This window comes from Lissotriton helveticus, chromosome 1_2 (genome assembly GCF_964261635.1).
Source record: "Lissotriton helveticus chromosome 1_2, aLisHel1.1, whole genome shotgun sequence".
In the NCBI taxonomy this organism is placed as follows: Eukaryota; Metazoa; Chordata; class Amphibia; order Caudata; family Salamandridae; genus Lissotriton; species Lissotriton helveticus.
In genome coordinates, this window is record NC_136058.1 from 248,671,301 (window position 1) to 248,685,851 (window position 14,551).

Below are 14,551 nucleotides of genomic sequence, written 5' to 3' on the forward strand. Positions count from 1 at the left end.
AGCAATCTGGAACAAGGAAAAAACATTCTATGTTGGAATCACCACACATCTCATGAAGAGACTATAGTTCATTCAACATGCTACAGACAGACTCACACTGAAACTCTCTCCCATCTCTTGCATTTCGACACAAGTAAAATATACCCACTGGCTCCAGGTTCACAAGCATGCACTCTTCAAACTCCCCATGCACATATACAAAGCCCTACAAAATCTAGGACCAACTCTCATGAACATCCAGATGAAATTCCCACACTGGCTAGAAATCTCTGCTCAGCCAGCCTCATCCTCTACGACATCCCCTGCACCCTAAGAGCCAAAGCCAACAAGTGTGCTTTCTTGCACCTGGCTCCCAAAGCCTTGAACGACCTCTACATGCACATCATAAACGATACATCAGTCCTTGGATTTTGCATGAAATTAAACACCTGGCTATTCAAATAGGTCCTATCATTGGCCACACCATTCATTATAGCCACAGGATAGCCTCCCTGATGAGATGCCCACCATAAAAATACATATAACATAACATAATGCTGTGATCTTTTGAAATAAGCTGCATGTGCCAGCATTATTCCATATCCATGGTAGCATTCTGTTGTAGTGCTTGCTTCTGGAGTAACTGCAGGCTGGCAGCAGAAAGTTGGTGACGTTTCTCTCAAAGCTAAATAAAAGCTGAATATCTTACCTGGATGTGTCTTCCTAACACATAACATGGTACATGCTGTAAATTAAGTGTGCATTTGTAGCTAGTGCCTCTGCATGGTATAAATTAGGGGCTTCCAAATTCACCTAATTTACTTTTGTCTAATAGTGCAAAATTTCAGGAACATTTTGCAAAATTACACAAATTACTCAAAATGCAAATCCATCATCCAGCACTATATTTTAACAGCTAATGTGTCCTCAAATCAATGTTGACTTAAGGACATATTTTGCTGTAAAACAAAAACAGAACAAAAATCAAGTGAAGCAAGCAACAGCTACTCAAGCTCTGGATATTTGAATTATTCCCGAGTGCTTGTGGAAAGATTTTGCCACTAATGGCATATTATTAAGTAATGATGTACTTTTTATAATTTTGCCTAACAAGCCTAACAAAACATTTCTGAAATTTCACAAATTACGAATGATTGATTAAAATGTTGCTTTGCCTAGTATAAATGCAATATAATAATTAACACATGATATTGCCAACATATAAATGACTTCAAATGACATCCAAATGAGCTGAAGTCTCTGGAGAGAAGAATCAACCTTACTAAAATTTTTGAAAGTAGAAGTACCTATTGGAAAGATGCATTAAAGAGTGTCAAGTCTGCTGTAATGCATGCATGCACAAAGCACAAGGTACACTATATTACAATGGCCTGCAGCAGTTAGTAAACGTACTGAGTGATAGGCTACACCTATACAATCAAAAGGTTACCTTTCTTACCAGGTCAGTATTTATGGATCTAATAATCAGCATTTCAGGATTTGTTATATTAGCTACTCTAAGTCAACAAAGTAAGTAACATACCTAAGGCTCCATGAAAGATTCCCGTGCCAACTCTGGTATAATTATATTATATATTGATTTCTGGAGAATGTATGACAAGCACCCATTTTTGAAAAATCAACAGCCAACATTCCAGCCTCCCTATAACAGAGAGACTACTGACCACTGACAGAGTTATAGGCATCACAAACATGTATGGTCTGTGAGCTTTTTGGTACTGGTTCTAGCTAGTATGAATATCTACAGTGACTAGCACTAATGCCACTAGTAATGTAATTGTGCCCATTCTTAGAGAGCTATTTGAGATTCTCAATACTGGAAATTACCTTCTGTTCCATAGTACATCCCCACATTTTTTACTTGACTGTTTTTGCTGGCTGTAGAACTCCATGCAGCCTGCCACTGTGGTCTCTTTTAAATCTGATGAAATTGGTATACCCATATTTTGCATATTCAATCTACCTATAAGTCCTTAGTATGCGGTACAACGTGTACCCAGGGCCTGTAAGTTAAATGCCACTAGTGGGCTATAGCACCCAATGTGCCACCCCCTGCAGTGACAATGCTAACAGGACTGTAGGTCTACACTCTGTAACCTGGCTGTGCAGTTTTAAAACTGCCAATTGGACCTGTCAAAATAACCCCTTTTGACAGGTCTAAGCCTTCCTTTCAAATACTAATAAGACACCCCAGCAAGACCCTTTTGCCCATAAGGTAGGGTACATGGTATTTAAAATTAAGACATTTAGACATTTCATCTTAAACATGTCCTCAAAGTGAAAAGGCCCAATAAGTTATTTTCACTTTAGAGGGGTTGGCTGTTCCTTAAGAAAGCATTGGTATCGAATTTTAAATGTAACATTGTTGGATTTCTAATAAATATTTAGGAAGAGAGACTTTTAGAAAGTTATTGCTGTCACACAGGAGCTGAATAGCCCTTTGATAAGTTGTAAACTTACCCTCATAGCAGAGACACAGGGCTCGGGTGTGGGGAGTTTTTCTGTTCCTCTGGCAGGAAGCCCATCTGGGCTGTGTTCGTGACCTTAATTAACTTCAACTATGCTTACCCTATTCAGATAGATGTAGCTAACGCCTGGGTCTGAATCCTTTAACCCTCTAGTCAGCCAGACACCAATCCCACTGGGAGAGGAGATACTACCTTGAAATAGTTTTGCATGGCCACAGTGTAGAGGCTGCTCATTTGCCCAGCCTCACCTCTAGGGTGGAACAGGAGTTCTGCACAAGGGATAGAGGCCTCTGCCATCTTGGTTTTAGTTAGTGAAGGGCACTGTGGGATTATTTGCAGTAGAGCACACAAAAAGTGCTACAAATGTGGGAAGGGTCATCACAAGGACATTTTCCCATTGGCAAAGGAGTGGCCAGGGGTATTCGCCACCTAAAAGCTGGGGTAAGACATAAAGGTGACACTCACTTTCTGGACCTGTGGAAGAACAAAACATACTGGACATCCTGTCTGTGACATGCTAAGAGCCGTGAACAAAGGTCCCGTCCTCCCTCTTGTAACCAGTACAAATAAATCCAAGGGTCAAAAGGCTGACTTCCTGATCAAGCAACAGGGACAAAAGAAGCTCCACACTACTTTTTTGCAATTACCTAGCTGACCAGTCAGAACTGGACCTGTCCTTGACCCTGCTGGAGTGAGTCTTTCACCCTTAGTGCTGTCTGCAAGACCCTGGACCCATGGCAAGTGGCAAAGTCTACTTCGCTTAACTTTTACTAAAAGACCACCGGAGGACTGGGACCCACCTGCTGAGCTGATCTGACTAAGGTACTTTGCAGTTGGGCTAAAGATTCATGTTGCTCCCATTAAGATCTTTCCCGCATCAGCAGATCCAATTTGCTGAGAGGGTATCTGGCCTTGCAGAACCCTCTTTGACTACAACCAGTCGCCTTTCCTCACTGGAAGAATCTGAGCTCCAAAAAGTGACTAAGTCTGAAGGTAGAACTCTTCCCCGAGCAAAGGTGCAAAAAGTATTCAGCTAGTGAGTGACCTTCACTGGGTGCAAAATCCAAATTCCTCTGCGCATTCCCGACAAAAATCAATTTGTTTACAGAGGCCTCATCCAGCGACTTTCTGGTTGCTCAGAGTCCTCTTCGACCACAGCCTGCTGTTGTGCACCACTGTGGAATTTTGACATGAATTTCAGAGACTATGTCTGAAGTTAAAACTTCTGATTGGGTCGTACCTTGTTTCTGCATCTGACCAATGCTCCATCTTGGTCAGCCGTAACTAGCACCTAGGAACAAGTCAAGCTAACTAAATTACCTCAGTTGGTGCTTACAGCTCTCTGGCGCTATTCTGAACTTTAAAAACGTTTCTTTTCACATGCAGACACATGAAGCCAATTTCAACTTGTACCTGTGCACACATAATCTATTTTATTCATATCACAACTCTATTACTTCTGTTCATATGCAGGTACGCTTGGTGCTATGCTACAATAGCCAAGGAATGGGCTTTTGTTCTCTGTATCGAAACAGCCAAAGTCATAAGAAAGTTCCACAGGTGCATAACTATAGAGTGATAAATTACTATGACTGATTAAACTATTAATGAATGATATTCGCATGAGTGAAGATAAACTATAAATCTTTTCTGCCCCCAATTTACTATGCATATATAAATAGTTCTAATCGAAATGCTATTTCTATGAAACGGACATTGGTTGATCAAGGGCCTGCACACAATAAGAAGGCACAGACAAAGGTAGAATGTTGTTTCATGCGTTAAAGCGTGTTTGCAATACCGCAAGCGACATGGACCAACCAAATGCAGTTTTCAGAACTTACCTTAGTCTAGGAACAGTTGGGTTCAAGGCACATAATCCACAAAAACTGGCAGGAAATCGGATGCTTCCACCCATATCAGACCCTAATCCGATAATGGAGCCACCAGCGGCGATGATAGCCCCTTCGCCTCCTGAAGATCCTCCAGGGGCCTTTTTGTGGTTCAGAGGATTGAAGGTCTGCCCATTCACTGGATTGCTGCAGTCATAACTGAGAGAGTGTTGAAACAAAATGAAATTATGTTTAGAAGAAGTGGTTTAGATTTGTCTGGATAGTAAAATAAGTTTCTTTCACATAGAGAACAATGCAGTGAAACATAGTGATAACGCTACACCTTAATTCTTGTGTCATTGATTAGCACATGTTGTTTTTTCCCGTTTTATAAAAGAGGTTCAGAAGTCCCTGATTTATACACCTTCAATACCAAAGGTGCGTGAGCCAAGAAATGTTGATGTGGGATGAATGTAAGGCTCTGGCCCGGCCCATGGCCCACGGCGACTGGCGATCGAGAAATAGAGTTCTGGTGGAATCCCAGACACCTCCTTTTTCCCTTACTTAATATAGTTTTCAAAAGATAAAACTGCTAAGCGGATATGGAGATTTTCTCGTCGCTCATTTGCTGAACATCATACTTGCAAACACACTAGATTCAGACGGGAAACACACTATTTTCTCAAGCAAAAAAGGCTCTATTTTAGCAGTTTACTGCCTTAAGAATGCCTTTATTTCAATGTAAGTCAATGGGGTAAAAGACATCCACCGATTCTTTCAATATATCCCTCTTTCTAGTTTGAAAATGTTAGCATGTATGGAACTTCACTTATATCTCATTACACACTTGTATCCCAAGACGTAGGGGTGGGGGGACAGGGAGATCAAGAAATGGAGAGGAAATAGTAACTCGTATGCATTGCACTATAATGCGATGCATGGCCTGATTTCAGTAGTAGGAGGATACTTATCATTCAATCTAAATACAGTAATATCGAAATACACCTTGGGCAAACACAGAAACAGGGAGTAAAGCCATTGAATCAGGAGCCTGGAAAGTGTGAGATACCAGAAAACCATCAAATCATAAGTAAGGAGGGTCTGTCTCAAAGCCCACTCTATGCATTCTATGCTCAATTCAATTTCAATTAATCTTTATTCGATTATATATTTATATATATATATATATCTCCTGCTCCAAACACTCTCTCCCAGCCGGGAAGGAAGTAGCTGCACTCGCGGGATTTTTTATCAGATATAGTTTATTTTCTTAGCGCTTCACAAACGCGTTTCAGGTATGTCCCTTCTTCAGTGTGTTCACGGTAAGTGAACTGAGAAAGCGTTTATTTAAAACAACAAGTGACATGTGCAAACCTGAGGTAGGACTGCTCACTGTCGTTACTCAGTGGGCGCCATCTTGTAATGTGCAAAATCGCAATGAACAATGTACGTATATATACACCAAATCCATCGATATTTACATAATGTACACAAATGTATTTACATAAAAAATATTCAATTCATGGTATTTTGCGTGAATCAGCATAATGCCGAAAGTCAATTGGCCTGCACATCACTTTACAATATAGCCGTGGATCGGCAAATGGCGATTCCATAATCTGGAACCGTCTCTTGACCTCACCAACAATGCTGTGTATCGGCAAATCGCACCCGTCAACACTTTTATAAGAGGTTTTATTCTTATACCTTTTGATATGTATTATAGATAGATTTAAGGATGGCTTAGCCTAGCTCCCTAGGTGAACTGCCAGTCCTTCTCCACTGTTCAACCCTCTTGGGCTTTTGGTTTGTAAATCGATAATAAATCTAGATTCCAACCTTCTAAGCTTCAATGTCCTATCTCCTCCTCTGATATGTGCCGGTACATGATCTAATCCAAAATATTGGAGTAGATTTCTGTTGCTTTGATGTTTGATGGCAAAATGCCTTGCCACCGGATAGCTCATATCTTTATTTGCAATGGCGCGCATGTGCTCAAGAATCCTTATTTTCACACAGTTTATGGTGCTCCCTATATATTTTAATTTACAGGGGCAGGTTAGACAACACACTACATGTGTTGTTTGACATGTAATGAATTTGTTGATGGTTTTCCGATCTTTCAGTCCCGGAACCTCAAAGCCTAACACTCTCTTACTGAATGCACACGCCTTGCATCTTCCACAAGGGAAGAAACCTTTCATCTCGGCTAGTGTGTTCAGTTGTGCTGTTGGGGTGTCTAGATGGCTGTGTACCAGTTTATCTCTAAGGGACCTAGCTTTTCTGAAGGTTACTAGTGGTACTGTTGGAATATCCATGCCAATAATTGGATCTGTTTTCAGGACGTGCCAATTTTTTCGCATGGTTTCCCTGACAAAATTGGCATCTTCGGAGTATGTAGTTATCAAACGGAACTTTCCTTCATTTGCCTTCTTTTGACTTTCATTCACAAGTAAATGTTTCCTTGGTATCCTGTTGACCTTTCTCAAAGTATTTTCAAGATGTTTAAGATCGTAACCCCTGGTAACGAACCTCTCAAGGCTTTCTTCAGCTGCTTTCATGAAATCACATTCACAAGAGCAGTTTCGTTTCAGGCGTAGCAACTCCCCATAGGGGATGCTTTGTTTTAATTTTACCGGGTGACTGCTGGTAGCATGTAAAGTGCTATTTCCAGCAGTCGGTTTACGGTAAAGGGCTGTAGTGATTTTCTCATCCCTAATTTCGATCCTCAGGTCGAGGTAGCTCACTGCCACTGGGCTAATCTCGCCCGAGAACCGATAACAATAACGCCCAGTGGCAGTGAGCTATATATATATATAGCTCATTTATTTAATTTATATAATGGAAATACATTTGTGTATATTATGTAAATATCGATGGATTTGGTGTATATATATACGTACATTGTTCATTGCGATTTTGCACATTACAAGATGGCGCCCACTGAGTAACGACAGTGAGCAGTCCTACCTCAGTTTTGCACATGTCACATGTTGTTTTAAATAAAATCTTTCTCAGTTCACTTACCGTGAACACACTGAAGAAGGGAGATACCCGAAACGCGTTTGTGACGCGCTAAGAATATGAACTATATCTGATCAAAAATCGTGTGAGTGCTGCTACTTCCTTCACGGCTGGGAGAGTGTTTGGAGCAGGATAGTGACACATAGCACCACCGTATGAGCGGCACCCACCTACGAGTGTCCCGTTGTATGTAAAGGTGCAAAGGAGCGAGAATATATATATATATATATATATATATATATATATATATATATATATATATATATATATATACATATATATATATACATATATATATATATTCACTGAAAAAACCATTGGTTTCAGGCCTTATATAGTTAGGAATTAGCATTTAAAAAAAACCTTGCAAATTCACTGAAAAATCCATAGGTTTCAGGCCTTATATAGTTAGGAATTGGCATTTAAAAAACCTTGCAAATTCACTAAAAAAAACATAGGTTTCAGGCCTTATATAGTTAGGAATTAGCATTTAAAAAACCTTTGAAATTCACTGAAAAAACCATAGGTTTCAGGAGTTATATAGTTAGGAATTAGCTTTTACAAAACCTTTGAAATTCACTCAAAAAACTATAAGTTTTAGTGGTGTTATAGTTAGCTGGACATTTTACTCATACAAAACCATTGAAATTGCTCCTACATAGTTAGTTGTACTAACTATATTTCACGCACCCGCAATCCACTGCTGATGATGTCACATATTAGATCATTCATGACATGGTCAGTGACATCACTGATGACATCTCAAATGACATCACTGATGACATCACTGATGACATCATCCACGTGACAATCACATACACTATTACAATTTTTCATCACTCTTTGTAAAATACTGAGTATCATATTTAAATCCATTGTCACAGCAATACAAGTATCTAAAAATCCACTCAGTGATTCATAGATGTATACACACATCTAATCCCTTACCTATGGATTCACTCATACATGCTGTCAATGAACAATAGAACACTATCAAAAATACTTATAAATCTATATCGACATTAAACAACAGCACGCATCCTATTCACAAATGAAGTCATCCTACTCACTTATGCAAACAATGGATCATAGTTACATATTTACTTAGCAAAACACTTATACAAACACCACTTCTTCTATTCATTTAGATAGTAAGTCATACTTAGTGAATTATAAAATCATTATTACAAGTATACAGTTATCCATACAGTCACTCACACAATCATTGTGTCTTATGTATACTTATTTATATACAACAACTGACACATACACTGCCTTTTATTTTTCTAGTTTGTTGGACCTGTACCTTTGAGAAATATATTTGCTCATCACCACACCCATAAAGAGATTCCCTCACCCAAACTGTTAGAACATGTAGTTTTAACTTCATATATCTACTGAATCAACTATTCACACATCTTTGGACAGTCACACACCCCCCACCGAACCACACACACTTTCACACTCCCATACAAATACTCAGTTAACTAATCAATAACTAATATAGACTTTCACATAGCTAGTAACCAACTGTAGAATCAGTTTACACAACAACTGACAAAGTGATACAAATATTCACACAGTTTAGTCACTATCCACTATATTTAGTGAGACATTATAAATTGGTCAAGTAAACAGTCAATTACACTGCTACTAAATCCTCCATCCAAATATTTATTTATATATATCCACTCATTCTTCAATGCAAATTGCTATATATATAATGCATATTTAGTATTAAATCTGTTTATTAAGCAGAAAGAATAATCACACTGCACCTCACAAAGAGAATTAGCATCGACGCCGAGGGGCGGCTGTCTGGGCCAGTGGCATAGTACACGCCCCACATAGTGAAACCAGACGGTGACAGTTAACACAGCAAGCCGCCTACAACCCATCCGGGCCGGCCGCGTCTAAAGAGGTGCTCGGAGGATGCAAGTGGAGCTAATGACAATGCGAAGAAACAAGAGTCTGCAAAATGAAACAAAACTAACCCCAAACTCCCTGCCCCCCCCGCCCCCCCTCCTTGTCCAGTAGTCAAGCACAGGGTATCACATCTACGCCATCTCATCTACGAACCCAGTGGAGCCGCCGTCACCGGGCCCTTGCGTTTGCGTGTACGCGCCTCAGGCTCCGGCAATGGGGTATCTGCGAGGCGTAGCAGTCGGAGATACCGGGGACAGCTTACCTCCCGGAATTCCCCGGTCAGCAGGGAGAGGAAGGGCTGCCACAAAGCTGCAAAATCCACCCCCCTCCCTGTCGCGGTTAGTGAGAGCTTTTCCATACCCAGTATTGCCCAAAGCCTATGTAACCAGCCCAGTTGCAGTGGAGCCTGCGCCGCCCTCCAGTGAGCCACAATGTTCTGTGCCGCCGCCCCCAATGCCAGTGCAATCAGTCTACCCCTCCAGGACTTCAGAGGGTACATGAGGGCGTTAGGGAGACCAAGTATGATGTAGGCAGGGAAACGGGGCAGTTGTGTATCTAGGTGGGAGTCAATGAGGTCCAGGATGGGGGTCCAGTACGGACGGAGCTTATCGCATCCCCACAGCAAATGCTCCAGTGTCCCCAATTCCCCACACCCCCTCCAACAGCGATCGCTCACTCGGGGGTCCCACTGATGCAACCTCTCGGGGGTGTGATACCAGTATGTGGCAATTTTGGTCATCGTCTCAGTGAGGCCTGTGTGGTGGGCCGAATGTCTGGCCCTGTAGTAGACACCCTCCCATTCCTTCCTCGTGAGTTGGCGCCCCAGGTCCCTTTCCCACCTAATCTGACCTGCGTTGTATGTGTGAGTATTGGTGAGGAGAAGCTGCTGGTATAGATCCGAAATGATTTTCTTATCTGATGTGCGGGTCCATAGCCACTTCTCATAGTGTGTGAGATGTCGTTGGGCGCCCGGTGAGATGGAAGGGTGAAGGACCCAGTGCCGCACCTGTAGGTATCGCAGTCGGTCTGCCTCAGCAACACCATAGTCCTGCTGCACCTGGTGAAACGGAAGTATCCCTTTGAGGTCAAACATGTGGCCCACCGCTCTGCAGGGGGTCGCCCGCCATGCCTCAAAAGCCTTCGTGTCCAGTCCCGGTGTGAAATCTGGGTTATCAAAGATCGGCGTCATCGGCGACGGAAAAGAAGTCAACCCCTTCTTCACAGCAACCTTGTCCCAAACCCCAAGGACGGTGCTCGTGATGTCGGAGGCGTATAAGTTGGGGGGTCTGTGGCACCGTGGGAGAAATGGGACCCCCTGTAGTGGACGACCGGCCACTGCCTGGTCTTGAAAGAGCCAGTGCTTGCCCGATTCTAGTTGATGCCACTCCACCAACGTGCGTAGTTGTGCCGCCTGAAAGTATAGCGCGAGGTCGGGTATCCCCACTCCCCCATGTTCCGGTGGCAGAGTCGCTATAGTATGCTTGAAACGCGGACGTCGCCCATTCCAGATAAATCTCGACAAGTCCGACTGTGTGTTCTTGAGCCACTCACGTGGTGGTCGCAGGGGGAGTGTCTGGAACAGGTACAAAATCTGTGGGAGCAAGGTCATCTTGACCGCCGCGATTCGGCCAAGCCACGACAGCGTGAGAGGCCTCCAACGCCGCAGCTGGTCACGGATCTTTCCCGTCAGAGTCGCGTAATTGGCCTCTGCAGTGGCCCGCACTGTCGGCGCCAAGTGGACTCCTAAGTAGGAGATGGAGGAGGCCGACCATTGCACCTGAAACTCCGCCTTGACCTCCGTCAGGACGTCGGGGGCCAGTGAGATATTCAGGGCCTCCGATTTCGCCTCATTGATTTTAAAGCCCGAGGCTTGCGCGAAGGTGTGGAGTTCCACGAAAAGCGCTCGCAGTGATTGCATCGGGTCAGTGAGGGATAGCAGTATGTCGTCCGCATACAAACTAATTTTGTGAGTGTCACCACCAAAGCGGACACCCGAGATGCGATCGTGTTGTCTCACTCTCTGCGCCATCGGCTCCATATAGAGGGCGAACAGGAGGGGAGAGAGCGGGCAGCCCTGTCGAGTACCCCTGCCGATTTCGAACCTCGGGGAGGTATGGCCATTGACCCGCACCGCGGCATTGGGACGCCGATAACAGTTGAATATGCGGTGACAGAGAGTTTCCCCAAACCCGAAGCGCTGCAACACCTGTTCCAGATAGGGCCAATGCACCCTGTCGAACGCTTTTTCTGCGTCGATGGTGAGAAGCATGCAACCCGGTCTCGTGCGCGAGCCAGCCTCGATGAGATGGAGGACTCGCCGAGTATTGTCGCTGGTCTGCCTCTGGGGGATGAATCCCGACTGGTCAGGGTCTACCAGCTGCTGCATATACGGCGCCAAGCGGCTCGCAATGATGCCGGTGTAAAGTTTCAAATCCACATTAAGCAGGGAAATGGGCCGATAGGAGCCGCATTCCGTCGGGTCACGACCAGCTTTAGGGATCACTGATATGGCCGCCTCCAGCAATTCCGGGGGAATGGCACCGGGTCGATCAAAGGTGTTAAACAGGTCGCGCAGGATGGGGGCGACCTGCTGGCAGAATGTCTTATAGAAGGCCGCCGTATAGCCATCCGGTCCCGGCGACTTCCCCACCTTGAGGCGGGATATCGCTGATATGACCTCCTCCAGGCCAATGGGCCGGTCTAGGAAGTCCGCTTGTGCTTGCGTGAGGGTGGGGAGCGTCGCGCCGTGCAGATAGTCCAGGCCCACCTGGGGGTCAAGGCGATCCGCGTCGTAGAGGCCGGCGTAGAAGTCGCCAAAAGCTGCCGCTATATCTGCATCTTCCGTAACCTGCGTCCCGTGCGTGGAGTTGAGGGCGCCCACTTGGCGTCTCTGTTCCTGTGCCCGCAGCCTACTCGCTAAAAGCTTCCCGCAGCGGTCACCACCGGTGTAGTACACGTGCTTGAGACGGATGGCGGCGTATTCTGCCACATCCTGGTCTAGTGCCGCGAGCATCTTCCGCTCCGTGCATAACTGGCGCCACGCCCGCGCGGCCCCAGTGCGTTGGTGCATCTGTTCCAATTCAGCCACCCGCTGAGTGAGTTCGGCTCTTTTCAGTGCTCTGTCCTTGTTATCAGCGGAGGCGATAGAAATGATCTCGCCTCGCAGGACCGCCTTGAGGGCCGCCCATTGAGTGGCCTTGGACGTGTCGTCGTTGGCATTGTGGGCCAAGAATTGCGCGAGCGCGGTCTTGAGCCTATCCTGTGTTGCGGGCGACAACAGGAGTCCGTCCCGAAGCCGCCAGTGGCGCCGTGGTGTCGGCGTAGGCGCCATCCGGAGAGTAGCCACCACCGGGGAATGATCAGACAGCGAGGCTGGGAGTATCTCTACGTCCTCGGCCTGCGCCATCAGCTGTGCGGAACACAAGAAGTAGTCCAGTCGCGCGTAGGTCTTATGTGCCGCTGAGTAGTAGGTGTAAGCCGCGGAATGTGGGTGGAAATGTCGCCATAAGTCAGTGATGGCCAGGTCAGAGAGATGTGCATGCCCCGATACTGAGAGTGCCCCCACCTGTCCAACCCTCTGGCCGGTGCGGTCAGCCGTGTTGTGAAACACCAGGTTCAGGTCTCCCCCCAGCAGTAGGTGTGGATGTGTAGTGGCTGTGGCAGCTTCCAGTGCCGTGAGAAGGAACTTTTCCTGCCCCTCATTAGGTGCGTACACCGAGCCCACCAGCAACGTCTGCCCCGTCACCTGGAAGCTGTGGAGGAGAAGCCGCCCCTTGATCTCGGCCTCTTTCTGCATGACCCGCCCCTGGAAGGACCTAGCAACCAGTATAGCCACCCCAGCAACCTTTTTGTGTGAAGAGGAGAAAATTTGCCACGGGAAGGCGCGCGACCGCAACCTAAGGTGGTCTTTGGGCACCAAGTGTGTCTCCTGTAGGAGGCAGATATCTGCCTTTGAGTGGTCTAGGAAGGACAGGACTGCTCTGCGTTTGACCGGGTTGTTGAGGCCTCGCACATTAAGGGAAAGTATCCTCAGTGGGCGTGTCATGGTGGGCGTAGTGAGTGGTAAGCTATCGTTATGTCTGGTGCTCGCGATGTGGCGGCATGGCGCGGGGCAGTCCCCTGGTCAGCGCCACCCCAGTTCGTGACCCCCAGTAAAGAGCCCACAGGCCCTGGACAAGGAGAGTGCCCTCCCCCCTCCCTCCCTTTAACCAACACCCTTCCAACTCCCTCTTGCAGAACACCGCCTACCCACCCCCTCCCCCTCACCCCAACTGACCCGTCCCCCACTCCCCCCCCTCTCTAGCCCCAAAAATGAACTGTCCCCTGCGCCCCCACCTTCGCTTCCCCCCCCACCCCAATCCCCAAAACCCAACCAAAGAAACCAGAATGAACATCATAGTCCCAGGTCAACCTAGTGAAGGAAGGACCTGTGGAGTAGTCAGTGTCCAAAGTGACCCAAGCCAGTCGGAGTCAAAGTACAGATAGGGACGTGGTGGTAGCGACCGTCGTGGCTCCCCACCCCGCCACCCCTCATGATGCTACTGTCTCTGCACGCCCCCGCAAGGAGTGACTCATGGAGGTCCAGAGGTGTCCTTTGCTACTTCCTGAACCGCGTCAGCCTGCTCCTTGGCAATTGTCAATGGGTCCGGTCGGGCCCGCCGCTTGGGCTGTCTCCGTCTGCGGACCTTCTGCCAGCCGTCGCGACGGGGTCTTGATGAGCGTTCCTGTGACGACTCCGTATTAGTGTCGTCGCCGACATCCTGCTCCGGGAGCTCGATCCCCAGCAAGGTGCAGGCGTCCTGGAGGGAGCGCATCTGGTGGAGAGAGCCATCCCAACGGAAGATTAGTCGAAACGGATGGCCCCAGGAGTAGGGCACCTCCTTGTCTCTCAAGAAAGAGGTGACAATCTTGAATTCCCGTCTCTTTTGGAGTGTGATCGCCGAGAGGTCCTGAAAGAGCTCCACTGATGCATCTCGGAAGCGGAGGGGTCGAGACTGGCGCGCCTCTCTAAGGATTCTCTCCTTCAGGGGGAAGTCTGGGAGGAACGCCAGTATGTCCGGGGGAGGTGCAGGAGCCCGGCGGGGCAGGCCCACTCGGTGTGCACGGTCAATGCGGATGGGGAAGTCCGCCGGCTCCTTGAGGATTTCCCGGAACAGCTCCTGGAGATATAGGGTGACACTATTCCCCTCCGTCTTCAATGGCACGCCCCGGACCCTGATGTTGTTCCGCCTGGAGCGGTTCTCCAGGTCCTCGGCGTGTGCCTGTAGACCTATCTGCTGTTCATGGAGCCGCAGGACTTCT

At 46.6% G+C, this 14,551-nt stretch overlaps 1 protein-coding gene across 2 annotated transcripts in view; it reads right to left on the bottom strand.

The window, feature by feature from the left end:
* LOC144800424 (vitamin D3 hydroxylase-associated protein-like) overlaps positions 1-14,551 on the bottom strand; it is a 654,091-nt gene that overhangs the window by 297,045 nt on the left and 342,495 nt on the right. For both annotated transcript variants that reach the window (XM_078671680.1, XM_078671681.1), the window contains exon 5: positions 4,313-4,519. In XM_078671680.1, the coding sequence (XP_078527806.1) occupies positions 4,313-4,519 (207 nt within the window). The remainder of the gene's footprint in view (positions 1-4,312; positions 4,520-14,551) is intronic.